This window comes from Protopterus annectens, chromosome 15.part0, assembly GCF_019279795.1.
Source record: "Protopterus annectens isolate FY-2018-M chromosome 15.part0, PAN1.0, whole genome shotgun sequence".
NCBI classification, from domain to species: Eukaryota; Metazoa; Chordata; order Ceratodontiformes; family Protopteridae; genus Protopterus; species Protopterus annectens.
In genome coordinates, this window is record NC_056749.1 from 636,411,250 (window position 1) to 636,437,689 (window position 26,440).

A 26,440-nucleotide genomic window follows, 5' to 3' on the forward strand; every position below is an offset into this window, starting at 1 on the left:
AAGATGGAATTTTAACTTTAAGCGCATATTATGTTTGATTAAATTATGCATATTGGTAGCCATTTTATTTATACTGCCTAGTGTTTATGAATGTCTCTCAGTATATCTATCATCTCTATATATAGATGTATGTAGACATATATGTATAGATGGTAGGTATAGAGATATGTAGATATATATAATGTTTGCTTATTTTATATTTTTGTCTCGTGTTTGCATTTAACATCTTCATTTGTAAAATATTTGCAAAGATCGTACCACTAATTTTATCATCCTGAGACAGGTTAGTTTAATTACTTTACAGCTGGTATAAGGGTTTGGTCTCACCAAATGTTTCTGCCTGGAAAATGTTTGTATCAGAAATATCAGCCTTGCTCCAAGATCCTTTAGGCTGCAATGATGTGATACTACAAACACATCTGGTGAAGAGGGAAACTGCTTTCATGGCAGGCTTCATACAGTAGTTGTCATTTAATGTTCAAGCCGCCTTTAGGCATAGGCAAATTTGTTGAAATGTTTTAAGTATTGTTTTTTGGTTTCCTGTTTGAACTAATGGGTTTCAATGCATAGATGTTGAGAATATGTAAATAAATACAATTTTTCTGCATTGCAGTATAATGTAAGCATGACTTTTTAGTATTTTGTTGCACAAAGGGTGTATGTAATGCGATTGTTAGTTGGTGTTACAGGAATGCAGACTGGCTGTTGTAATAGTGCAATACATTCCTTTTGCTTTGTGTAACTTGTACTGGGACTTTAATTCTTTTGCAGTGCTGTTGCCCTTCAATATGTTTTTAATTTGATTGTAATAAAAATGTGCTATCAGAGAAGAAGCAGAATAAATGTGTAAAGAATGTGAAATGGTATGTAATTAAACATGCACTTTGTAGAATGGGAACGTTGGGCTTCATAATTTTATTGTGGGTGATAACTTGTTTGTTGCACAGGCTTTTTTGTTGCCATCCCATTTTTCTGCATCAGCATATACTTGATAATGCTATAAAAGAAAACATCTTAAGGAGATTTTTTTGGCAGTAAAATGTTGCAGTCATGATATTAATTGTACATGGTACTTATAATTATTTGCAAAATCTTTAATGTATGTTTGTGTGTTAAATATGTATAAATAAAATGCACACAAATGTCCTTTTCTTTTTTATTATCCCGAAGATTGTAACTGTACATTGGTCTCTGTGCTTATAAAAGCCCAGTGATTTTTAAGAAATGATGCTGCTTTCTCCGAGCTCATTCATTAACCGTTACTGTCAGTTGTCAGCTATTGGAGGTCATGATGCAGACCACGGAGCTGCAGCATGGTCCAGATGGACACCTGCATGACTGACTTCTTCATCAATATTTCAAGGGATTTGAAAACCGTTGAAGGGGTCTCTTGAATTAGATTGTTGATAGCGTCCCTACATGGACTGGTATTAAAAGCACAGCACAGCATGCTTTTCTACTGCAGAAGACCGAGAACGATATTCGGGTTAGTACAAGCTTGTTGTAAAATGCATGAGATTTTTTTTTTTTTTTTTTTTTTACTATGCCTGGAAATGAGGAAAAGGAAATAAAAGCATCCTGAAGCAGAATTCTGGGAAGAACATGCAGAAAGCCATACCATGTCCAAGTTGTGGCATATTTCTCTGCATACTGTGGATAGCATGGTCTGAATTTGGATTTTGTTCCCATAATGGCACAGTTGTATTGTGTGTTTAGAGATCTCACAGGAGGAAAACAAGCTGAAGAATTCCATCCTTGATATCGGTTAGCTGTGGCCCAAGGCTATGCTGAGATTTATATCACATTTTTATTGTTGCAGTTCTAAAGAGGAATGTGCAGAGGATGGCAAGTGCATTCTGAGTAGGTAGGTTGCTTTTATCTAGTATTTGAATCACATGCTCTATATAACACACTTTTTCCCCCCTAACAGGTATTGGTTAATCTGTAAGAAGGTAATTAGTGGGCTGTGTTGTATAGGGCTGCAGTATAATGGTTTAGATGTAACAATGGAATTTTGCACTCTTGTATCTACTTAGGCTTTGTGTAGTAAATAAAGCTGCATTGTTCTGCCTGGCTCAGTGCAGCCTTTTTTTTTTTTTTTTTTTTTTCTTTCTCTGTTCAGCCTCTTACTGCAGTCAGCGCTTCCTCTAAAAGGGTGGCACTGTTGTTGAGTTAGTACGATAGCTCATCATGTTGCTTTAGGGGCCAGAAGATTTTAAAAGGAGATGCCTTGAAGCCTTTTTACACAGTGGGAAACATCAGTTTAAGGGCATTGGCAGGATCATTTGCTTGTCCTTTGCATCAGCCACTGCTGTGTCATTTTGGTGTGGGATGGCAGTCCTAGTTGGCATTCTGTTATGGAAGTGCTCGTTGCTGTTATTATAGTACTGTGGTGACAACATGCCATTGAAATGGAAAACAGGCTCTCCTGCTATCTGGAAATTCCCAGTTCCTGTGCTTAAAACGTCTAGGTCATCACCACTTTCTCCTGCATATATGTAAGTGGAAAAAATAGATTGAGATTAAAATGCTTGGTTGTCAAAGAAATTTTCTGATTTTGCTTATGTGAGTGAAATGCTTCACAGAAAGTGGAGCATTTTGTAATGAATAGACATTTGTATTTTATATGTAAATATTTGGCAAGGTGGTGCTTTGCATTTTATTCGGTGAGGTTTCTGTTTTGTTTGTCAAATCCATTGTTCAGAAATGGAACAGCTAGAGCAGTCTGGTCCTATTGAAGAGTCTGGATTGCGAAGTGTTGTCAACAGCTGAAGCACAGAAAATTCATCTTGGCTCTTTCCTGAGAAAATCCATTTTGAATTCCATAATTGTAACAGTAGTAGTTTAGATGTTTTTGCTCACCTCAGGTTTAGGTCTCCTTTGCCATCGAGTTAACTGCTGTAATATCTATCTAGTCTTTTTTAATAATCGGTATGTTAATCACAGGTACATGTGAACAATGAAAAGTATAAATAGATTACACATATTACTTAAATTTTATTCTTTAAAATTTTAGGACGCAGGTTGTCCTTTTGCAATGCAGTTTTGAAATTACGTTAGCTGATAAATCTGGCTGCTTATCACGGGTGAAGTTGCATTCCACATTTGTCCAAATGTTCGATATTTACTCTAATTATATTTTCCAAGTGCTGTATTAATGCTTACTTTAGATTTCAGTTAAAATGCTTTAAAAAATTGATTAAATTTTAATAACCGTTAACTTTCTCTTGCTGAAAATGTTTATGGATGGTTTGTGCTATAGTATAATGTGGGTGCATTTTTTTTTTATCTCTGTCACACTGAAAAGGCTAATTCTTTGGTCAACAATTTCAGACACGTATGTGTAGCGCATAATATTACTGCTACACAAATACAATAAAAGTTAATTGATAAATAGTGTGCAGTCCCAATAGATATCAGCATCATAAAAAAAAAAAAACATGTTCTGCTATTCCTAAAAAACAGATTTAAACTGCCTTGAGTGATGCACAGTTGCAGAAAACATTTTATGCATAGTTTTGTGATGGACAATATGTCCCTCAGTTGTGCAGTCTAATTTGACTGTTAAAGTCTTGAGTGTCATGGGAGGTTAATGCTACTTAATTCTTGGGTCAGTAACATGCCCCGATTTCCATAGCTTCTTCACAGAATTGCAAGAACTGCAGCAGTGGTGAAGTAAATATAGTCATTTCTAATTTTTTCTTTGTTCAGTTTCTGATAGTGGTTTATTAAGTGTGTACTTCACATAACATCAGGTCATTTATGAATACTAAGTGTTTGCTTATGCTTTGTAGGCAAGACTGTGAAAATTGTAAGTGTAATACCTGCCAAAGGTGGGAGTTACAGTAATTAGCCATTGTAGTCTGAAAGTTTCATCACTCGGGCTTGTCCTCTCAGTCAAGCCTTACTAATGTAAAGTTAATTCCTGCATAACTTCCATCCCCATGTTATGGCATTGGAAGCTGCCAATTTTCATCTTTATTTGGTTGTCAGGCTTTTTGGAAACTTTAAATTTTATTGTCGCTTTTTTGTATTGAAGCATACAACTTTTGTAATTTGTCGTTTTATACAAGCTAAATTAGTTGTGCATACATTTTTTTGTGTGTTGCAAAGAAGTCCATTGTGCCATATAATATGAGAGCATCTATTTTCTAAATATGAAATGCTGATGTCATATATGCTATTATGTAAGTGGTTTACATTGGTCTTTGTAATATGCATTCTAATTTGTCTAGATTATGCTACTGAAATGTGAGTCTTACTTCATTATGATCTCATAGTGGTCACTGATGCATTGACTTAAGTCTCCAGAGGCTGTGCTGGAAGGGCTACCAGTAATTGATGTATTTTTCCTATGTTTTATAAACTTTCATGAGTAACGTTACCCTTGCTATTCTCATATAGAGCTCTGTTTTGAATTGCCTAGCTTCCTGTGAAAACTGAGGTTCTCTAAACTCTGCAGTTTTCAGCTTTACTTGGGTATGCATACAGTCTGAAACGAAATGTTATGTTGCAAGACCATGTTCTGTTGGACTAAATGAAGAATGGTAGTTGGTGTACCTGATGGATAAACCCCTCTCCCAGGTGTCGCTTTATTATGAAAGATTAGTTCCATGAAATCTTAGCTGTTAAGAAACTGCAGGCTTATTAATTGCAGTTTCTGACAGAGCTACTTCCACTTTGTTGTATGGCCTTTGGTTTTCAGGAAGGCCTCAAAGTGATAGTTCTATTAACTTGAGATTTTTACGTGAGCACTTAACTCTGCTGCTGTTTGCTAGCAGGTGTCTTGATAGTTTTAAAAGCCATATGACTTTTTTGGTTTACCCTGGTTCATCATTTATTTGCCCTGCATAACAGGGGCTTACTAATTCCTATCATAATGTGGCAATGGGGGGGGGGGGGGCATGGTGGTGCAGTGGTTTTTGTTGCTGCTTCACAGCAACAGGCTCTCTAGTTCGTTCCTCGGCTGGGGTGCCTTCTGTGCGGAGTCTGCATGCCCTCCCTGTGGTTGCATGGGTTTCCTCTGGGTGCTCCAGTTTCCTCCCACATCCCAAAGACATGCTGCAAGTGGATTGGACACTCATAATTGGCCCTAGGCGTGTGTGTGTGTGCACCTTCTGTGGAAGGTTGGACGCCAGGGTGGCAACTTGACACCGTAAAACTCCACTGCCAATCATGAGTGGACAGGTGATACGCTGTGGCAACCCCTAACTGGGAAAAGCCGAAAGAAGAAGAATGTGACGATGGGGGATGGACGTTATTTCACTGGATTGCCCCTTTTATCTTGGGCAAGGAAAGGGTAAACCAACCAGAGGCAAAAAAGACCAGTTCAAGAAAATATGTGAGGCAGATGGAAAGTAAAAGCTTGGAATACTGCTGTGCTCATGGCAATTGCTTTAGTTAAGAGAATATCTGAACAGCAAGCCATGATCTACCATTTTTAGAGAGAGAGGGTGAGCTTGAGAATTAGTCTTTTCTTTTTGTAAAATGATAGAATTCGCCCTCAACCAGACTATTCAACTTCTTTGTTCTTCCCAAACCTCAAATTAAGAGAGGGGGAATCCTACACATACACCTAGGGTATTACTTGTATAGTACCACAAACTTGACTGGTTTGCTCTCCGAATTTGCTTGCCTTGCCAAAACCAAAGGTGATCAACATGTTTCTAAATGTCTGTTTTCAGTTTTGCTACTGTTCTCCATGTGAATGCTGCTAGGTCATATTAAAACTAATAGTACTAGGGGCATTGTCATTGTGGTAGGTTTCCTAAAGGGAGTTACTACTGAAACAGTTTTAGAAGTAACCACATGCGGATCGATTCTCTGCATGATGGGCTCTATCTTCACTCCAGGTCTAGGACAGATTTGCTACAGGTATCTTAACAAGGCTTGCTGCACTCCTACCAACCATCTCAGGCCACCATTCTAGAGTCTGGGGAATTATCTCATTGGTAAGCACTACTGCAGTAATTATCTAAATGAAGAGCATATAGCATAGTGCAGTTGTGTATCAACTTGCCGTAATAGCAGATCACTGGTGCAGCACTTTAATCACTCATACCACTCCCTTTAGAGCATTCCTGGGCTAGGGTGGGATACTGAAGCTTTGCCATCCTTCCCTCACTTCGTATCTCTGTGGCCTTGGGTATGTTCAGGTTTGGGTGGTGATTGGGGTACCTTAATCCCCCAACTCCTTCCTTCCCTTTGTGATTTGTTTGTCTCCTGAGTCGTATTATACCTGTCTGTACACCTGGCTACCTCTTTTTATGGTATGCCTTGGCTGTAATATTGCTACTATGATTTTAGCTTTTATTCCTGGGAGCAAGAAAACTGAGTTGGTGTAGGTCCATGGCACCTATCGAAAACAGTAGGGCAAGTTCCCTGGCACCCTGACCAAATTTCCCCTTGTGCAGTAAAATACCTACTTCCTGTCTCCTTTGAAAACAGGCAACTAGCCTAGTGAGACTAACCCAGTTAACAAAAGGGTAAGTAGAGGGATGCTTGCTTTGTGCTATAATGCATGGACAAGCCAGGAGCTTTGTGTACTTTACATCGGGGGAATGATCTGGAGCTCTAGAAATTGTGCCAGATCTCAGGGTCACTTGGCAGTGAAATCCCAGTAGTAAGGACTGCTGCAGTAATGATCTACTAGAACATTCATTGTTATGCTAAGCTCCTACGTAATTTTACTTTCTTCCTATGTCCACGTGTGTTTTGTTGTAGGCAGTACTCAGTTTTGTTCCCACCTCACAAAAACATGCTTGTTTACTGGCTGCTGTAAATTATCGTTCTATTTTTATACATGTATATTTTGTCGTTGCGGTCTGAGATGCTGCTGACATGGTTGGTCTTTGATGTATTTAGTCTTTATTTGATGTCTTCTTGTTTAGTTCAAGGAAAGCAGTTACCATACGAGTGGATATCTTCTCTGGATTATCAAAGCTCCTAATGTAAGAGATTTTGGTTTGTAATCTTCAAGATGGGAGGTAGTACATTTCCATAGCGGATATGCTATGTATCATGTGTTAAACTTCCGTACTTGATATATTTTTTCTTTTTTCAGTAGGTTTAAAGAGAAATTTATTTCCCCCTAAAGTGAGAAATCCTGGGTTGTCTTCTTGTCATAGCCCTGGAAGCTGAGCTTATTTTCTGAGGTTATTTTTGCTGCATGTTATGATTCAAATTTTATTTCAGTCCAATTATATTTTTAGTAGTGGACTAAAACCTGAAGCTTTTGGCTTTGAGATGCTTCTTGTAGTCCACAGCTTTTTTTTTGAAAGTTTTTTCTAAAATTTCAACCCCTTTCTCTTTTAAGACACACAAAGTAAGTGATAAATTACACAGTATGGTTAGTCATGCCACAAATTGTCACATCCCTTTTTGCCCTCCCCCACAAGTTTTTTTCACTGTGCACTAGCCGGCTGTTCTGTTTAATTTCAGTTTACCACATGGGTAATAAATGATCTTACTGAATGTGAGTGTACCAGCAAGATTTATGCATTAAGCACAGTGTAGCTACTTAACTAATTTACTCCAGAACTTTCCACTAGAAAAGATGCTGTAAACAGAGCAGAACGCAGATGGACATTGTAAGGATTATTGCTGTAGCTTTCTTAAACATGATTTTGCTGTTAGACAAATTTTTTTAACCATTTGTCTGATGCATGTGGCAACAATCTTGGGTCATTGCTGTTTAGAGTGTAGCTTGACTGTAAAAGAGCATCACATGTGCTGCCTCAGTTTTTTGCCACCAAGAAAAAATGGTTTGCAGTCTTGGTTTAGTATAAGGCATTTGTTATACATTTTGAGGATATGTATTTACTTTTATTTCTTGTTAACTGCAAGTTAATTTTTTTCATCCTTTTCTGTTCCTGTATAGCATATCCCTTGATAGTTGCCAGTAGCTCTAGTGGGAATTGTCCCGTTGCATCCAGACTTAGTTGCAGCTTCATCCAGGTTTAAAAGGCAAAGCATTTTTTTTTTTTTTTTGCAAGGGGACATTTGGATTCCTTTGGACTCCTTACTTACACTTACTCTGTGGCGACGTAGCAGTGCAGGAAAAAAAAATATATATAGTCTTTGTTCGAATTGCATTGCAGCTCCTCCGTATAGGATTGAGTTGCCACTTTGTACAAATGTTCTGGTAGGGCAGCCATCATCAACAAATACTCTTGAGAGACTCTGATTTCCCACAAGTATACCAGTCTTTATTCATTCTTCTTGGCGAAAGAGCAAACAAAGTTTTATACTGTGTTTTTTTTTAAAGGGCTTGAGCTTGATAAGCACAAATATTAATAACTTTAGTAAAATCATTGAATATTTCTGTGCTTCTGCTTTTCTGAGTTAAACATGAGGAAAAATGCACACGTGTGTGTGTGTGTGTGTGGGGGGGGGGGTTGTTGAAGAAAAGAATTTTAGAAAACTTAAATCAGTCTAGTCTTTACGTTGAAGGCTATTTACTGCTGGTTTTATTTTTCCAAGCGGGACCTCACTGTTGAATGTTGGAATCTTGTTTTGTCCACTGTCTGCAAGCGACTGAGTCAGTTTTACTTGCGGAACTGACTAAGGCCATAATTTGTAAAAGGTAATCCGTAAGGGAGGAGAAATTTATTGGTTTTCTTTGCCAAGGGTCGTAAAACTCTATAAAGAGTCGTGAAGAAGAAGAAATTGTTGAAAGGTGGTTCTCCCGTTCTGGAAAGTGATCCTCCAGATGACGTTGCTTTTTTAAAACCCATTGTCATGGCTGTAGAGAACAATTGTGACGTAATCACTATTGCAGCAGGTTTAGCTGTATGGGTTATATCCTGCCGAGGATATAGCAGCGGGACAGTCTTCCAAAGCCTTGGGCACTTTCCGCATACACTCAAGCTGCTGGTTGCACAACCTCCTAAGTGAGGGGACAAAACAGCAGCCTGGGTGCCAAAAGCATCTACTTTCTTGCTCTCCTTAGAGAGCACTCTGCAGACTTCAGATCGACCGTCTCCTTAGTCATCCATTGATTTGCAGATAACTTCTGTTTGAGGGAAAATCTTTCACAGTATTTGTTTTTTTTTTCAGTGAAATGTACTGATTCCTGTGAAAATAGATCACTTTTTGCTTTTTAATATGTTTTGCAGGATTGTTGAGAGACCGGCTGGTCTAAGTCTGTTTTGCCTTCTTTAACTTTTGTTGATTATGGAGAAACTTTTGTGGGACTTTATTTATTTTACATTTGTTGACCGGGAGTGTCCGACTGGGCTAAAGCCCTTTTTCAGCGAAGGCCTGGGGAGAAAAGCTCCAGAATAGTATAGACAGTTAAAATAATCATACATATCATAGTAATTTCATAGCACTTAGTAGTTATGAAAATTAGAGCAGTACAAACAAAAGGCAGATAACCTCTAGAGCAGGGGTGTCCAACCTTTTCAGTTGCAAGGGCCGCATTGAGTCAACAGAAATGGTCTGGGGGCAAACGGCAAGTGAGGACCAAAAAAAAAAAAAAAGGTTCTCTCACATAAACTGAAAAGCAAAAAAAAAAAAGGTCTCTAACGACACGTCATCTGTATTGTAGGCGAATTTGAACAATGAATAAATTAATAAATGCATAATATTTGCCCTAAAATTCAATATCTCATTCTAATTATTAAAAAAACAGTTAAATCTAACTAGACTAGCTGCCCTTATGGGCCATTTTAAACTAGACTAGCTGCCCTTATGGGCCATTTTAAGCTGCCCTAAACAGTTTCCATCATAGATGACAGTCAATCCCTGCACCATGTGAAAAGTTAAATACCTTACCCATTATGGCAACCCCCAATAGACATACTATGCTATATGCACATAACATAGGTACATAAAATTTGTTGTCAAATCATAAAAATATCACTGAACCAAAGATTACACAAGCTGATTCTGAAAGAATGTGTGCACAGTAGACATTAATGGTAAAGCCCCACTAACAACACACGAGTGGCAAGTGAGATAATAAGGTTTAAAAACATATGAAATGTATTCATCACAACTTGCACAGCTAAATATTGTTACAAGAGGAGCAGAACTCAAGCAATGTACAGCATTATAACTCTGCCAGCATCACTGGGACTGTGAGATAGCAGGCACACATCCAATAAACAAAAACAGGTAAGTTTGACAAACCACAAATTCAGCTAAGGCTGCTATAATACATGAAAGGTGCACACTAAACTAATAAGAAACTGCATTGCTTACTAACAAACACATATATAAGACATTTGCATCTAAAGTAGAAATTAAAGCACTTGTAATGTAAAAGTATTTGGTTTCCAAACAAGGATGGCTTGATAGAAAGCAAGCTTCCCAGCTGTTTAATATACCAAGGAAGCAAATGCAGATGTCTAACATTCTAATCTAGTCATGTGTGTGTAGTAACAAGAAAGCTATTGTACAAAATGTAATGAAAAGAACAGAACCTAAGCCTTGTGACACTAACAGGAATGGTGGGTGAGAACAGATATGGAAAGTGTTGTGACAGGCAAGTCTCAGACAAAATGGCTACCCTGTAAAACTAGTATAAAGGCAAACAAAGTTAATTACCTTCACTATTTTAAATCCTAATGGGCCCGGGATAACAGTCTGTGGGTATCATGTGATGCTGTGCTTTGAGATGTATACAAAAGGTTTCAGGGAAAGTTTAAAGATGAACCCAAAACACTTCCATATAAACTTCCCTGGAGTGTCATGTGACAAACTTCGTCAGTGCTCCTGAAACTTTACAATGGTAGACTAATATAGCCTACTAAACACACAGTTAAGGGTGGCAACAGCAAAAGACACTGTATACATATGAAAAAGAAGAGAATCTTTCTCAAGCAGATAGGCTCTCGTATCTCTGTTAATTAGGATGCGCCTTCAGCTCCTACATAATGTTTATTCTGCTCTTTTGAATCATAAATATGCTTAAATGTATGCAAACTACAGTCATCATGACAAAAGTTGTACAGTAAAGTACATCTTGTACAAATCCCTGCACAAGCTACACTTTGTTAAACAGAATAGCATAGTATGGCTTTGTACACATGACACTAAAAGAAATGTGATTTTTATTTTGTAAAGTACAGCAACTCAATGAATTACTGGCATCGCCAAACAAAAATTTTCAGTGTAGCACATTTCCATCTATAAATGTGACAAACTGATTCTGGCAGACTCATTACCTCTGGCTGTCTGCATTGCATAAACTCAAATTGCAGAGTAGAAGGTGAAACTGCATCCTTTAACCAAGAAGAAAATTACTTAGCTTACCTTTTACTGCTGGAGATGTTGTAGTGTAGTCTGTGAAATAAAATAAATCCTCTCTCTTCGCCACGATCTCGCTCCTTCCTTCAGCTTTACCGCAAATATAAAAAACGACCGAACGGTGTTTTGGCGCATGCGCATACCAGCGGAAAGACGCTGGCATGAAAAAAACGTGAAAAAAGTAAGTTGGCGCATGCGCAGAACAGCTGAAGTACGCGGACGTGTAAATACGCGGGGAAAAAACTTAAATTTCAATTAAATTTCAATTTAAGGGTCGCGGGCTGCATGGAAGAGCTCTGAGGGCCGCATGCAGCCCGCGGGTTGGACACTCCTGCTCTAGAGCATAGGGAGTATTTTTTTTTTTTAAATTAACAGTGCAAATTGCAGATTACATCAGGGTGAGTAAGTAATATAAGAAGTATGGGGGGAGTAAGATTGTTAATACAATATATTATGTATTATAAAAGCAGTAACAGTAATTCCAGGGTAAATTCTTAGGGTGATAGTGAGGAGGAAAAAGGAGATTGATAAAAGGTGAAGTAATAGGTTGAGGTCAGGGAGGGTGTGAGCAGTGACGGATCCAAAAAATTTTAAAGTAATCTTTGGTGGCTAATATAAATAATTTGGAGTGTGTGAGGGTCCTGATATGTAGTGGGAGATTGTTAGAAGCACTAGAGGAATGGTAACTATATAAATTACATCCAGTGTTTGATGTAGGTTTGTAAATATTTAGTAGATATTGGGATGAACTTCGGAGAAGTCTTGTAAGGGGAGTACTGGGAGATGAGGGAAGAAAGAGTTGGACAGAAAGCTGGCTGATCTAGAATGGAATGTATGATCTGGAGCTAAGATTGGAGTAAAAGGTGTGTGGTAGCTCTAGCCAGTTCAGGTATTTTAGGGAGAGTGGTGGGATTTATAGGTTTGTTGAGCTGCAAATCAGACTATCTTGTGATAGGTTGATTCAAGCTTGGTAAGTAGGGAGAAGTTGAGATTTGTGAGTGTTTGGGCACAGTATATGTTAAGCAAGGTAGAAGGTAGACATGTGTAAGAGTAATCCTAGCTTCAGTAGTGAAGAATTTATTTCTATACAGGAGGCCTAGCTTCTGATGGGGTTTTCTGATGCATTTATTTATGTGTAGACCAAAGTTTAATTGATCATTGATGGTAATACCAAGTAGTTTTGTGCTAGATTCGACTTCAATAGAGGTATTGTTTAGGGACATTCTGGAGGTGGAGGATTTGATGTGGTTTACAATTTTGGGAAGGAAGAAGTAACCATTTTGTTTTTGTGGGGGTTTAGGGTGAGTTAGAGAGTCAAGTCTCTACTGAGTTAAAGGATGACTGACTTTGATAAGAGTTTTGAGGGTGAGTTAGCAATAGTGACAACTGTAAAGTCATCTGCATATTGGACAATAGAAGACAGAGGACATGAGGTGTAAAGTAGGTTGGTGAAAATATTAAATAGTAGCAGTCCTAGAATGGATCCTTGGGGGACATCCATTCTTACAGGAAGGGGAGTAGATAGTGCAGTGAGCCCATCTTACTGACTGCAGTCTCAGTGAGGTAGCTAGAGAACCATGCAGCTGTATTTGGGGAGAAATTAAGGTCCGTTAGTTTTAGTAGCAGAGTGAGAGAGAGTGTCAAATGCCTTAGCGAGGTCAAGGAATAGACCAGATACGAGTGTTCATCTTTGGCTAGAGTAATGGTGTTGAGAAAGGATAGTAGAGCTGTGGTGGTACTATGCGGGAGTCGAAAGCCATGTTGTGTAGGAGTGAGTAGTTTTTCCTGAGTGAGATGATGCATGACTTGTTTATGTATACATTTCTTGAGGACTAGAGAGCGGGGAGAGGATGGCAATAGGTCTGAAATTAGAGATTTCTGAGTTACCTCCTTTATGAATAGGAAGAGTGTAGAATTGTTTCCAGATGGATGGAACTTTAGATTCAGAGATGGAGTGATTAATTAGAATAGATACAGGAAAAGCAAGAGGGTGAGTTGCAATCTTAAGGAAATAAGAAGGGATATTATCTGCAGATACAGCGCATGGTTTAAGCTTTGAGAGTAGGGCTTTGATAAAGACAGTTGGAACTGTTTTTTAAGGGAGAATAAGTTTACAGAGTTAGTAGATGAGGAGGGTTCTGGGAAGTTAGTAGTATTGTTTGAAGAGTTGGCGTTGGGGTTAAATAGTTTGGATATTGATTCAATAAAATAGGTGTTGAAGGTGTTGGCAGTATCTTCAGGGGATCTGTCTGGACATGGATTAGGTGAGGCTGGATTGCATGGATGTAATATCTGGTTTTATAGCATTCCAGAACTTTTTGGGGTCAGACTTTAAAGTTATTGGGGGATTGTAGTAGAAATCCTTTTTATCTTTGAGTATTTTTGATTGGTTTCTAAATTCTTTATACCTTTGCAGACCAGTGGGGGGTTTAGATTGATGCCTAATTTCCAAGCTCAATCTTGGGATTTCATAAGGATGTGAGTGGTTTTGGTTATCCAGGGTGATAGTTTGGCTTTGATCCGAACTTTTCTGGGTGGGGCTAGTAAGTTTAAGATGTTAAGGAAAGTTGAGTTGAAAGCTTTAACTGCATCATCTAGTGGGAGCTGGGTGAGGAAAGTCCAGTTAACTCTGGAGAGGAGGGAGCAGAATGTTTCAGGGTTAAAGTTGGAAAGGTTACGGCAGGTGATACCCCTCTTTGGTTTAGAGAGGTGGGGAGTATATCTGAGCACTTTTATTGGTGTTTTGTTATTGGTGGTAAGTGAGTTTTGGGTGCGTCCTTGTGAGTTTTGCTTGTGAACACTGCTGACAGCATACCACTTACTGACTCGCCCTTCCTGCACTAGCCAGGAATCTGTCTTCATTTTCATCTGAACCATGAAACTGCATACTGATCCCTCAGTTCCAAGAAAAAACTTTTAAGGAGCCCTTGCCAACAAAACAGGCTTTGTCTATACCTCATCTGTGGTGGGTTAATATGCAGTGGCCATAATTGTTTTTTCAGATCAACCCCCCCTTCCTTTTTTTTTTTTTTTTTTTTCATCAGAGTCCCACTGGTTTAGCCTCTGCAGCTACCTTGGACTGGATGTCAGCCACATCCTCTGCAGATATTCAGCTGCACTTGCCTTGCCAGGCATGGAAGAGCTACTCTTGTTTGGTCTGTTAAGAGGAAGTGGAGATTGCATCCCTGCATAACCAGGTTAAGACCTGATCACTGTGATGAATTGCCATGCATGACTCTGTCCCATTCTAGGGATGCCCTTAGTAGAAAAAAAAGGAGAGAAGTATTTCTGTAAATAAGGAAGAGTTTATTGGATTGGCTCCAGCTTTATTATAGGCTTTAAAGCTCCTAAAGAGTGGCTGGAAGTTTTGTGGAAAAAAATAAGACCATTCTGATGATTCTCCTGTCTGATGAGCAGGAAAAGGGATTAGGAAAGAGCATAATCTGACTTTTATTGAAAATCTTTTTGTGTAGGCTGGGTATAGTAGCTTGGCAGGTAGCAATTGAGCATAGTTTTAATCCTCCAAGCTCCTCACATTCTGTAAGAGAAATGTTGTGCTTGGCGAAGCTGAGCAGTACCAAGTACGGTCTCGTGACTGGAAGTTAAATGAGTGGGTCTTCTAATAATTGATCCAGATGTGGGGAACTTTGCAAGTAAATCTGATTGTCTCCTTTAAAAGCAAACAACTTAAAAAAAATTTTCCTCTGAGTCTCAGCCAACAGGCCTGGAAATATATGCTGTTCCATTCCCTTGAATGGAAATGGTCTTGTATGTATCTGTTCCCTTTCCACTGATATCCATGGTCATTCCGAAGGACTCTTCCAAAAAAACATTGTGGTGACTCCCTTCTAGCCTAGGCAACAGTGGATGTCCTTCATATCAATGTAATATTTATGTAAGGGATCTCCTGCCAAGGATAACCCAATGTCCGGCCAATATACGAAAGCCTTTAGTACTTGTAGGAGTCGTATGTCACGTGTATGATCCCCATGCAAAGCATAGGGCATAAAGGTGACATATGGACGCACACATTCAACTTGTTTGCCACCATTCCAAATGTCATTGTTGAATGTCTGTCTTAATTCCCTTCTGCTGTGCTGGTTCCCAAGCCATGTATCAGATTAGTGCCATGTTGGGGGTTTCTTCTCATCTTTAGTGCTGCTGATGTCATGTCATCCAGAAAGGGAAAATGTCAATGGCGGAGGCAGATTCCCTAGAAAGACAGTCATGACCAGTGTTTTTTTGGGTGCTTTCCACGACCATACTCTTTTTTTTTTTTTTTTTTTTTTTTTTTTTTTTTTTTTTTTTTCTACCCTGGCTTTTGTTCCCAAGACCCCCTACATAGTTGTCTCACTACTTTCCATCTATTTAACTCAAAAACATTATCTTAAGCTGTTTGCTCAAGGTAGTGTGGTGGAACCTGCCTGTCCCGAGGGTCAGCCTTTTGCCAAGAAAAAGGCCAAAAAACTTGTGTCTGATATGGCCACTAGAAAACCTCCCTGGATGCCTCTCTTGAGGCTAGTGAAAGCCCAGAGGATCATCCTGTGGTTGCATTGAATTCCTCTGCAGTGATCCTGTCTGAGGCTGGCATGGGTTCAACTTCTTGTACTACTTTGGAGGCTTTACAAACATTTGCTTTTGACATTGGGGAACCTCTGCTAATTATTTGAGGAACTGAAAGGGATTCCACAGATCTTAGAGGAGATTCCCACTACAATTATTTGCTAGGGGTCTAACTTTCCAAGGGTTTTTCACTCGGATGACTGCAAAAAAAAGTAAAAAAATCAAGCAGTTTTCCCCTGCAGTTAAGGATCCTCAATGAGAATGGTAGGATTTCCCCCTCGGGTTATTCAGTGCTTTGATGGCTTTAAAGCCTCCTCAAGGGAGGGTCTGTGCCTGCCCCCTCCCTGGTCTTCCATTCCTCTTAAAAGACCCTGGGAATTGGAATCTTCAGATAAAGATCTGGATTAAGGGGAAAAATCTCTGGCTTACTCTTGTTAAATTCCTTTTCCCTTGGAATGTTTAAAGGAAGAGTGTTCTATTAATCCTGCCCCCCCGGAGGAACTCTCCATTAGGGATACTATTCCCTGCATGATGGAATTTAAGTGAGATTGTTTTCTTGTTTCCGAAAAGGTATTGTGAGCACCTCCAGATGGAGTCTTCTAATCCATCAATTGTTCCTGTTCTGACTGCCCTTCTTGGATACTGTCTCTTCAGCTTCTGTGGGGCCTGATTCTCTACCCTTTACAACCAAGAAAATTGATGCATGTTACAAAGTGCCTGAGGAGTGTAAACTTTATAAATGCCATTCTGTCCCTTTTATAGTTTGTCTTCTGACAAGCCCTCCAAATTATTGCCTTTTACCAAACTTTTACCTTCAGATAAGGCTAGCAGGGCCATGGAGAGGTTGGAAAAAAAAAAGATTTACACTGCTGCCACTTTATCCTTTCTTGACATCAGTTACCAGACTGATATGACCAGGTATGGTTTGGGCCTCCTTTCTCAGGTTTACAAAGCAATTTCAGACATTCCTCACTCTGAGGGGAAAGTTTGTCTGTTCCCTGTTGGGCTGTACTTCCCATGTTGCCCACCATTCTAACAAATGCAGTTATGATGCTGCTGTTGGCTCCTCTAGGGCTGCTGCCTTTGGCTCAGTTATGACATGTTACTGTCTGCTTCATCTTCAGGCTTTGTCTGATGTGACTTTCAGGCCAAACTATTGGGTGCTCCTTTGGATAATAAAAATCTTTTTGCTGCTGCTGAACTTTGTCTGTCCAGGATAAAGGTAAAACCTTGCAGGAGTTGAGATATATTTTTGTTTTGCCTATTCCCAAGTTCTAGAGGAATTATCCTTACAGAGGCATTTTTTTCCTCCACCTAAGGGAAAGAAGGGCTTCAGACAGGTGCCTCCTTCTAAATCTACTCACTCCTGCTACCCAGAAACACACTTTTCAGGACAAACCAGGTTCTATGTGACAATTTTTTTTACCCTTTTCCTCTGCCAGGTTCACTTATCTCCCTCTCTTCCTTACTCTTACAAATTGGTTAAGGATCATAACAGACTGTTGGGTACTGTCCGTTATCTGCCAGGGATAATTTATGGTTTGGAAATCCTTCCCTCCTTTTTAGGTGTTCTGAAACTTCTCATTTTCAGGAAATATTTACATTTCATTTTCTTCTGAACATTTTCAATACTCTGCTTTACTGTTTAGCCTCTTTACTGCCCCAAGGGTGTTCACCAGATGCCTTACTCCTCTCATTTCCTTTTGCAGGATACAAGTTGTTTGTCTTTCCTTATCTGGACGATCTGCTCATTCAAGCTTCCTGCCCAGAAACTCTTCAGGATCTCCAGTTTACTATTTGACCATTGCAGAGTCTGAGGTTCACCATAAACTTCAAGAAATGAGCTCTGACACCTCCTATTTTTCTCTCCTGCAAGCTATTCCCATGCTGGCATCTCTGCCTGCTCCACGGCCCTGTCTGTTACTGCCTTTTTCCAGTCTCTCATTCCTCTGGCTTCAGTTACAGCCAGGGAATTTCTACGGGTTCGCTCGTTCATGATTTCCTCCATTCCCATGCTCTCTCTAGCCAAGCTCCACATCAGAAAGCTTTAGTAATATCTCTGGTCAGTGTGGTTCCAACATTGCCATGCCCTGAGCTTCCTGATTCCCTTCCTTGTCTTAAAATCAAGCTTCAGTGGTGGATTCATCACCTTTCTCGCAACCTGGGGCTTTCTTTCCAAGGTCCAGTCCACATTCAGGAGCTCTTTACAGAAACCTCAGTCATGGGATGTGGTGCCTCCTTTGGCTTCCTAAAGGTTCAGCGTCTTTGGTCTCTTCATCAGAGGTTGGATCACATCAGTATAAAAGTGATGAGTGCTTTCTTTCTGGCTCTCCATGCTTTGCTTTTCATTCCCTCTCTCATCCTGGGCCTGTCAAAATTTTCACAGACATGACCGTGATGTGGTATGTCAATGAGCAAAGGAGTGCACTGTGCTCTAGCTTTTTGCAGACTAGCTCTTCTGGTGTGGGATCTAGCTGTAGTATCCGTGACTCTTCAGGCAGTTTATGCTCCCTCAGAGTGCAAACTAGTGGCAGACACTTTGAGCAGGTCCAGTACATGGACTCATGAGTGGATGCTGTACAGAGATGTGTTCCTGGTCATTGCCCATTGGTGGGGTATTCCTTGGTAGATCTGTTTGCCTCCACTCTGAACAGACGACTTACTGTATTCTGTTCCAGAGTCCCAAGGTCTGTGGCTTGGAAAGTGGACACCCTGTCTTTTCCTTGAAAAGGTGATGTTTTTATATGCCTCCCCTTCCTATCCTGCCACAAGTATTGCACAAGATCAGGTAGGACTATTCCAAAAATCTTGCCAGTGACTCCCTTTTGGCCCAGACAGCATTGGTTCCCCCTTTCTCACTTGGCCAGGGGCAATCGCCATAAGTTACCTCGCCAAGTGGATCTTCTCTCATAAGACAAGGGATCTTTTATTCATCCTCATTTGTCCACTCTTAGCTGACACTGTGGGTGGTAGGATTTTGATCCTTTTCTGAGGACATGATTTGGGTTTTGCAGGAGGCCAGGAAATCATACCGGTCTAAATGGGGGTTCCTGATGTTGAGACACCAATCTGTGGAGGTTCCTGTGGTTGTCCCTTATTAGTGTGCTCTGCTCCGTGCTGGGTTAGCATATTCAGTTAAAGCTCGCCTGTCAGCAATTTCTGCTAGTCTGTCCTTAAATCCTCCTCTGACCTCTAGATTTGAGTTCAAGCTGTTTCTTAAAGGTGTCCTTTTCAGGCCTTCTAGGAAGGTTATTCTGTCTTCTTAGGACCTTAATTTTGTTCTTGAGGAATTGATACAGGCTCCTTTTGAGCCTGCCTGTTCAGCTTCCTTACAACATTGTACTCTGAAGAGGTTCTCGTTTTGGCTGTCACTTCAGACAAGAGTATCTGAACATTCAGGTTCTCAAGGCCATTCCTCCTTTCTTAAATTATGTCTATGGTAGTAAATGAATTGTCCCTTAATCAGTCTTATCTCCCTCCCCCTTTTCCATATGCTAGTGAGAAGTTTCTTCACACCTTGGATTTGCATAGATAGCTCAGATAATACTCGTACAAAACTAAAGTACTCAAATTTGGGTAGCTTTTTGTTTCCTTTCATCCTAGGATTTTGGGTTTGGCTTTTTCTAAGTAAGATCTCTCTTCCTGGGTTTCTAAGGCAATTTTCTTTTTTTGTTGTTTTCATGGGCAATGCCTTTTAGTCAGTTTAGGCTCATTTTATCAGGGCTGTTGCCACCTCTGGCGCTTTTTTCAAGGGGCTGGACACCAGTTCATCCTTGAGGCTGCTGCCTGGTTCTTCATTCATACTTTCACCAAGTATTACAAGTTGGATGTTCTTTCCAGGGCCAGCTTTTCCAATGCTATCCTATATGGGTTTCTGGAGGGTTGTTGTATGCCCTCCTCCTCCCAGGCTTCCTCTTGACCTTTTGTACCATCTTACATAATAAATACTGCAACAGTGATATGGAAGGACATAGTACAATTGTGTAAAATCTTACCGTAACAGTAGATGTTATCCTCTTTGCTGTTGCAGTATTCATTTTCTCCTTCCTGCCCCCTTTATTTTTTTCTTGCCCTCCTAGCTGAGGGGCTGCTCTTTCTCTTTCTCAATGAACATGTTTTCCTTGTCCCTGGGAACTTTCTGAAGTCCCTGTCTTAGCTGACATCGGCTAATAATTATAACTAACCAAGCTCAAGCAAAAGGAATGAAAAATTTTTCCCCAACGGGGTACTTAGCTTTTTTAGAAGTCTTCGAATGTGTGAGCGAAGCGATCAGTATGATGTCTGCAGCTGAACAGTTCTGAGGTCTGTGCATGCAGACGTCACATTTAAGGTCCCTGGTTTATGGCCCTACGTGTGATGATCCATGCACCTACAGCAAGCATGCTTAAGCTTTTGTATAGGGGCCAACGTTCAGGTCGCCTGAGGCGGGAAATCCCACACTAAGAATACTGCAACATGGAAGAGAATGACATCTATGGTTATCGTAAGATTTTACACAACTGTTCTTTACTCCTGCGGCCTTTACAGTTAGTGTGTGTGTGTGTGTCTGCATCACCTTTATGCACTACACCTTGCACAGGGAGCATGTGTGTGATGTACGATGCTTAAGTATTAAAAGCTTTGGTATACTGGCTGGACATTGGGCTAGCCTTGGCAGTAGAATCCCTTACATAAAGAATATTGTTGAAATGAAGGACATCTGCTGTTATGGTAAGATTTTAAAAAACGTTACTTTCTCTTTTATTATGGGCTTGGCCAAGGGCAGTTGCCACAAGCTTCCTCACACAGTGAATCTACTCACACAAGATAAAGGGTGTTTGATACATCCCAGCCTCAAACAACTGTAACTGACTTGAGTGATTGATTCAGTTTTTAGGCACACTTTTCTGAGGATTTGTACCCAGTGTTACAAGAGACAAAGAAGCCTACTACTGTGGAGTCTTAAATTGGTAAATGGAAAAGATTTGTTTATTGGTGTCACACTAAGACACAGAGCTCATTCAGGGCTTCTTTGTTTCTGGTTTTGCAATATTTGTGAGTTCTCATCTGGCCTTTCATATGTGTATCCGGTTTCATTTCTGTGCCATTTCACCATGTCTGTCAATGCATCCCTTCCAAGGGAGCCCGCAGGATTTTTTTGCAGGGGGGGTGCAAACCCAGAGCCCCACCCACATAGCTCTCCCCGCCCCCTGCCCACACAGCCCCGCCCAAGTCCACCCACCCCAAGCCCCACCCACACAGCCATTCCAGTGTCCCATTACTTGGCTATTTCTTCCCATTTGCCGTAGACACTGTTCAAATCTGTGTGCATACTGTTTTATGCTTTAGTTCTACAATGATTATAGGCAGTTGGATTTAATTTACAACTTTTATTTCAAACATTATAGCCCAAACATCCTCTATCCTGGAAAGCCCTCTAATCCCTCCCCATACCCTAACTCTTCCTCTCAGGAAACAGCTAACCTCCTGAATAAACACTTTATCTCTTCCATCCAAAATCTGGAAACCTCTAAGCCAAACTCTACTTCGACACCCACCCCTCCAAGTCCCACTAACACAACTTTGTTTTCTTTTGAGCCTGTTCCCATTACTTATATCAAATCTCTACTACTCAAGCTAAAACCTTGCTCTCCTTCCACTGACAATCTATCTCCTACATTCCTCAAACTCAATTGCCTATCCTATATCTATACTAATGATCTGAAGAAGCGTGGAGTAGTCCATGCGAAAGCGCTTATCTTGGACATTAAAGTTTTGCATTTTGGAATATATCGGTGTTTCGTTATTCATTGTGGTGAGACTATCAGCATTTTTATTTACTATTTGCTCTTGGATTTTACTGATAGTCTCTTTGGCAACACAAGATCAGTTTTTTCAGCGTGCGATCTTCATCAATGATCTTTACACCTCATGCAAATAATCCTCCCTTATTCAGTATGCCGACAACTCCACACTTATATCCATCTCAAATAACATTCCTGAACTACAATCCCTGACCCAGCAGGCCCTACTATCCACTGAACAATGGCTCTCTCACAACCTTTTGATCCTAAATCCCAAAGAGACCAAACTCCTACTTTTCCTTCCCTGTTCTCTTTCTCATCACAAAACCTCCTTTTTTATTACATCTTTTAACAATACAACTATCCAACCTGGCACCCTCACAAAACTCCTGGGGTCATTATCGATGGCGACCTAAAGTTTAACCTACACATACTCCAATGTATAAAAAAACAAACCAGAAACTAGGTCTGCTATATCGGAACAAAAAACTCCTAACCCCTGAATCTAGACTTACCCTGGGCCATGCAATCCTCCTCCCCTCCCTCTTATACGCCGCCCCAGTTCTTACCAATATCCAGGCCTCCACTCTAAGCACACTCCAACAGACTTACCATAAAATAGCCATATTCATTACTAACTCCCCATACAACTCACACCACTGCATTTCTTTAAACTCTCTTCAATGACTTGAACTTCCCCAATTTCTGCTATCTTATCAATTTCATATGCTACACTCTATTCTTTATAAACCCTCCTTCTGTCCATCTCTATCTTCCTTAGTCTTCATCTACATCCCATCTTGGACCCTCTGTACTTATAACCAACAATTACTTGATACTTACCACCCAAAAAGGTCAGTAGGCAAACTACTCTACAAACAATCCCTTGCCCATGCTTGGAACAAACCTCCCCTTGACTTACGTTCAATCTCCCACACCTCACACTTTAAAAATGAACTAAAAGCTTATTTTCTCAATTCCAGAACCTGCCTTGCCATGACCCTACTTAGTCTTCTTTCCCTTTATGTACCCTCAAAAGGTCCATACTTAGTACCTCATTACACCTCTCTCTCTCCAATGTGTTTAATATGCATTTGCATAATTTTATACAAACATTTTTTTTATTGTTGACCTATTGAACTATATCAATGTAAAATTGTTACTTAGCTTCTTTTTAATGCAACTTTAACTTTATGCATGTAACCCAGCATATGTGAATCTTTATGCTATAACTGCTATTATATCAATATTGTTTAAAATTGTACTTGTTTAAAAAGTACTACTGGAGCTTTTCTCCTCAGGTCACCACTGAAATAGGACCACAAGCCCATTTGGACAAACCCGGTTAACAAATGTCAATAAATAAATATACTTTATTGGCCGTTTGGGCTGTTTTTCATCACTTTCAACTTTCTGGTTTAAAAGCCTGCATTTGCGCTTGTTTCCCACCTTTCCTGTAGCTAGTCTAGTCCAGATACAGATTTGCTGGTTCCAAGACTGTTTGTATGCTTCTGAGTCTCCAAGCCTTTATGTGATGGAGGGAAGCCTTCTAGCTTATCAGTGGGAGTGGAAAGCACTAGGAAGCCTATCTACCACAAGAGTGGTTTCAGGCCCAGACGTTATAGTTTATTGGCTGTCTGGTAGTTCCATCTCTTTCAAATTACTGGTTGAAAAGCCCACGTTTGCCCTTGTTTCCCATCTGTCCTCTATCTAGTCTAGTCCAGATACAGATTTGAAATATCCAGGACTGTTTCTAAGCTTCTGAGCTCCCACACCTTTCTGTATTGGTGGGAAGCCTTCTAGGTTATCACTGGGAGTGGTAAGCACTAGATAGCCTATCTACCCCAAGAGTTGTTTCTGGCTCAGAAATTGTAGTTTATTTGCCGTTTGGGCAGTGTTTGCATCTCTTTGAACTTTCTGGTTTAAAAGTCTGCATTTGCACTTGTTTCCAACCTTTTCTGTAACTAGCCTAGTCCAGATACAGATTTGCTGTATCCAGGACTGTTTGTAAGCTTTTCAGCCCCCCAAGCCTTTTTGTGTTTGAGGGAAGCCTTCTAGCTTATCAGTGGGAGTGGTACACCGTAGGTAGCCTATCTACAACAATAGTTGTTTCTGGCCCAGAAATTGCAGTTTATTAGCCTTTTGCCAGTTTTTCCATCTCTTTCAAATTACTGGTTTAAAAGCACATGCTTTCATTTGATTCCCATCTTTCCTGTAACTTCTCTAGTCCAGATACTGATTTGTTATATCCAGGACTGTTGTTAAGCTTCTGAGACCCTCAAGCCTTTCTGTGTTGGAGGGAAGCCTTCTAGCTTATTATTGGGAGTGGTAAGCACTAGGTAGCATATTTACCACAAGAGTGGTTTCTCGCCCAGAAATTGTAGTTTATTGGCTGTTTGGCAGTGTTTACATCACTTTAAACCTACTGGTTTAAAAGCCCATGCTTGCACTTGTTCCCCATCTTTCCTGTAACTTCTCTAGTCCAGATACAGATTTATAGCCCAAACACTGAGACTTTTATTAAACCTAAACAAAGCAATAGTCTTACAATGAAAACAGACTTGGCATTGGCATTAAAGGTTCTCTACTTTTGAAACTCACATTCAATGAAACAGCATTGAAACCCACATTCAAAGACAATGCATCTGGCCAAGGCAGGTTATTTACCTTTGAACTGTTTTCAAGCAATAGGCTCCTTGCACACTGTTAGGGCCATGCAAAAGTTTTGATTTACCTGATTGAATTAATTATAATATATAATTGAATTATATCCCTTAAGTAAAAGTAATCTGAATAATTCTACATTAAAGATATATGAAACTAATGAAGATGTTGTTGCTAGAAAACAACTGTATATTTCAGTGTTTCATCTACAAATTCAGTGCCTGCTGCCATCAAAGAATAAAATTGCCTATGTTAAATTAAAAAAATGGTAAGCTGGTATATTGCAATAGAAAATGGATGGCAAGCTGAAAAACAGGTTCATAGTTATTAGGCATCTCATCCAAAGGAGGACATCCTCAGGACTGCAGCATACAGATGTACATGCTGTAGGAATAGAACCTCAAACCTCTCCATTAAGATGCAAGTATTCTACTTGTGGTGCTACTAACATAGCTTTAAAACTTTATACCACATACCACAATAGAGATACTATTTGCTAAACAAAACAGTTGCACATTGTAAATAGACTTGGCATGAGCAGCAGTGAACTTAGCTTCCCTTAAAACTCACAGTTCCTTGAAAATGCACTTGAAAATAAATTCCACCTGCTAACTCTAACTTGGGCATTTCACTTTCTCTATCCCTCACAAACATACCATTACCCCCAAGGCCTCAACCTTAGTGCAATATATCTGGACAAAGCCTAAAATAAATAGGGACAGATTATAAATATGGCTCTCATAAACTTAGAAAATTGCAAGAGTAACAGGATTTGTGTTAGTATGCATTTTTCTAAATGATATGACATCTAAAACTGAAATGTCTCATTATTTAGCAACTTCAATCCTTTTTAGGAGGAATATGGGGCAAAAATCTGGACATTCTGCAAAAACCTGGACAGCTGAGGGGTATGCTACCTCCCTCATACACACACAAAATAATTCTGGTCAGACTTGAATTAGTTCTGGGAAGGTTGCACTGAACGGCACCGTGCTTGATCTGAAGTGGGTGAAATCCTGGTAGCCAGTGATAACTGAACTGCAGCTCAGCAATGTGGATAATTAAATCATTTTTAGCAGAGCATTGTTTCATCACTACCTATTGTGTTTGCACATAAGCTGTAGTTATTTCAAACATTTGCCTTTTTTGATTACTACAGAGTACATTTACCCACCAGAGCTATTGTGTTTTGACTTCAGTGTGGAGCTTACCTAGTTGTTGCAGGGCTTGGCTTTTAAGTAAGGTAGCAATGCTTATTTACCATATACCATTAAAGCCACCCAACTAAGTGTACTAAAACACAGACACTGCTGTAAGACACTGGTCTCCAATAAAATGCAATGAGCTTCTGAAAATACTGTAATCCTGTCCTTTTATTACAAATACTGTCATATGCATTTCAATACCCAAGGCTTATACATTATCTAGTTATGTAAATATTCTCTGCATGGCAACAACGAAAAGACTTTCAATGCTGGTAATTTAAGCTTACTTGCATCTTACAATCTCCGACAAGCTTACCTGATGTTCATTAAACCATGGCTACTTAAACAGAGCAACAGGGCACTGGGACAGCATGCAGTTCCTCAATAATAAGAAGCATAAATCAACAGTATAAAAATCTGATAGAAAACCAGAACATTCTGCAAAATCAAGGACAGATAAAAAGCCACAGTCGTATTTGTGATGTACCTTGGATGGGGGAATGCTCTGCACACTTGCACTGCATAACTGCTCCTTGCCTTCCTTGGACACATCCAGAGCAACTACAATGGAGGGTGGGGTGCAATAAGTATGTCATAATTTTAAATGTCTCTGGCTGACAGTGATGGCTGTAACACTCATACCTCTCAACTTCAGAGCAAGAAATCTGGACAAAGCCATACATAGAACTAGAAGTGGGACACAGGCCCAAAAATAAGGCCAATTTTTAAATATTGCTCTTATTAACTTAAATAGAACAGTAGTAGATCTTGCATTAGTACAAATTTTCTGAAGGGTATAAAATCTGAAACTCAAATGTAAATGTCTGCCATTATTTTCTAACTTCAAGCTTTAATGACTTGCCACTAATTTGCCAGAAAACCACAAGTTTATGAAAAACGGACCAAAATGTGATGCAAAAATACCTGTCAAAAAGGGACACCTTTTTAGTAGTAACATTGTTAACTTGAGCA

At 39.8% G+C, this 26,440-nt stretch overlaps 1 protein-coding gene across 2 annotated transcripts in view; it reads left to right on the top strand.

Annotated features, from left to right (window-relative positions):
- The first annotated feature begins 1,523 nt into the window (after positions 1-1,523).
- LOC122789967 (kelch-like protein 13) overlaps positions 1,524-26,440 on the top strand; it is a 419,724-nt gene continuing 394,807 nt past the window's right edge. Inside the window, exon 1 of one of the 2 annotated variants that reach the window (XM_044057468.1) lies at positions 1,524-1,864. In XM_044057468.1, the coding sequence (XP_043913403.1) occupies positions 1,785-1,864 (80 nt within the window). In that variant the 5' untranslated portion in view covers positions 1,524-1,784. Of the gene's footprint in view, positions 1,865-2,140; positions 2,499-26,440 lie in introns of those variants that run through there. The other variant, XM_044057467.1, reaches the window with a different exon arrangement.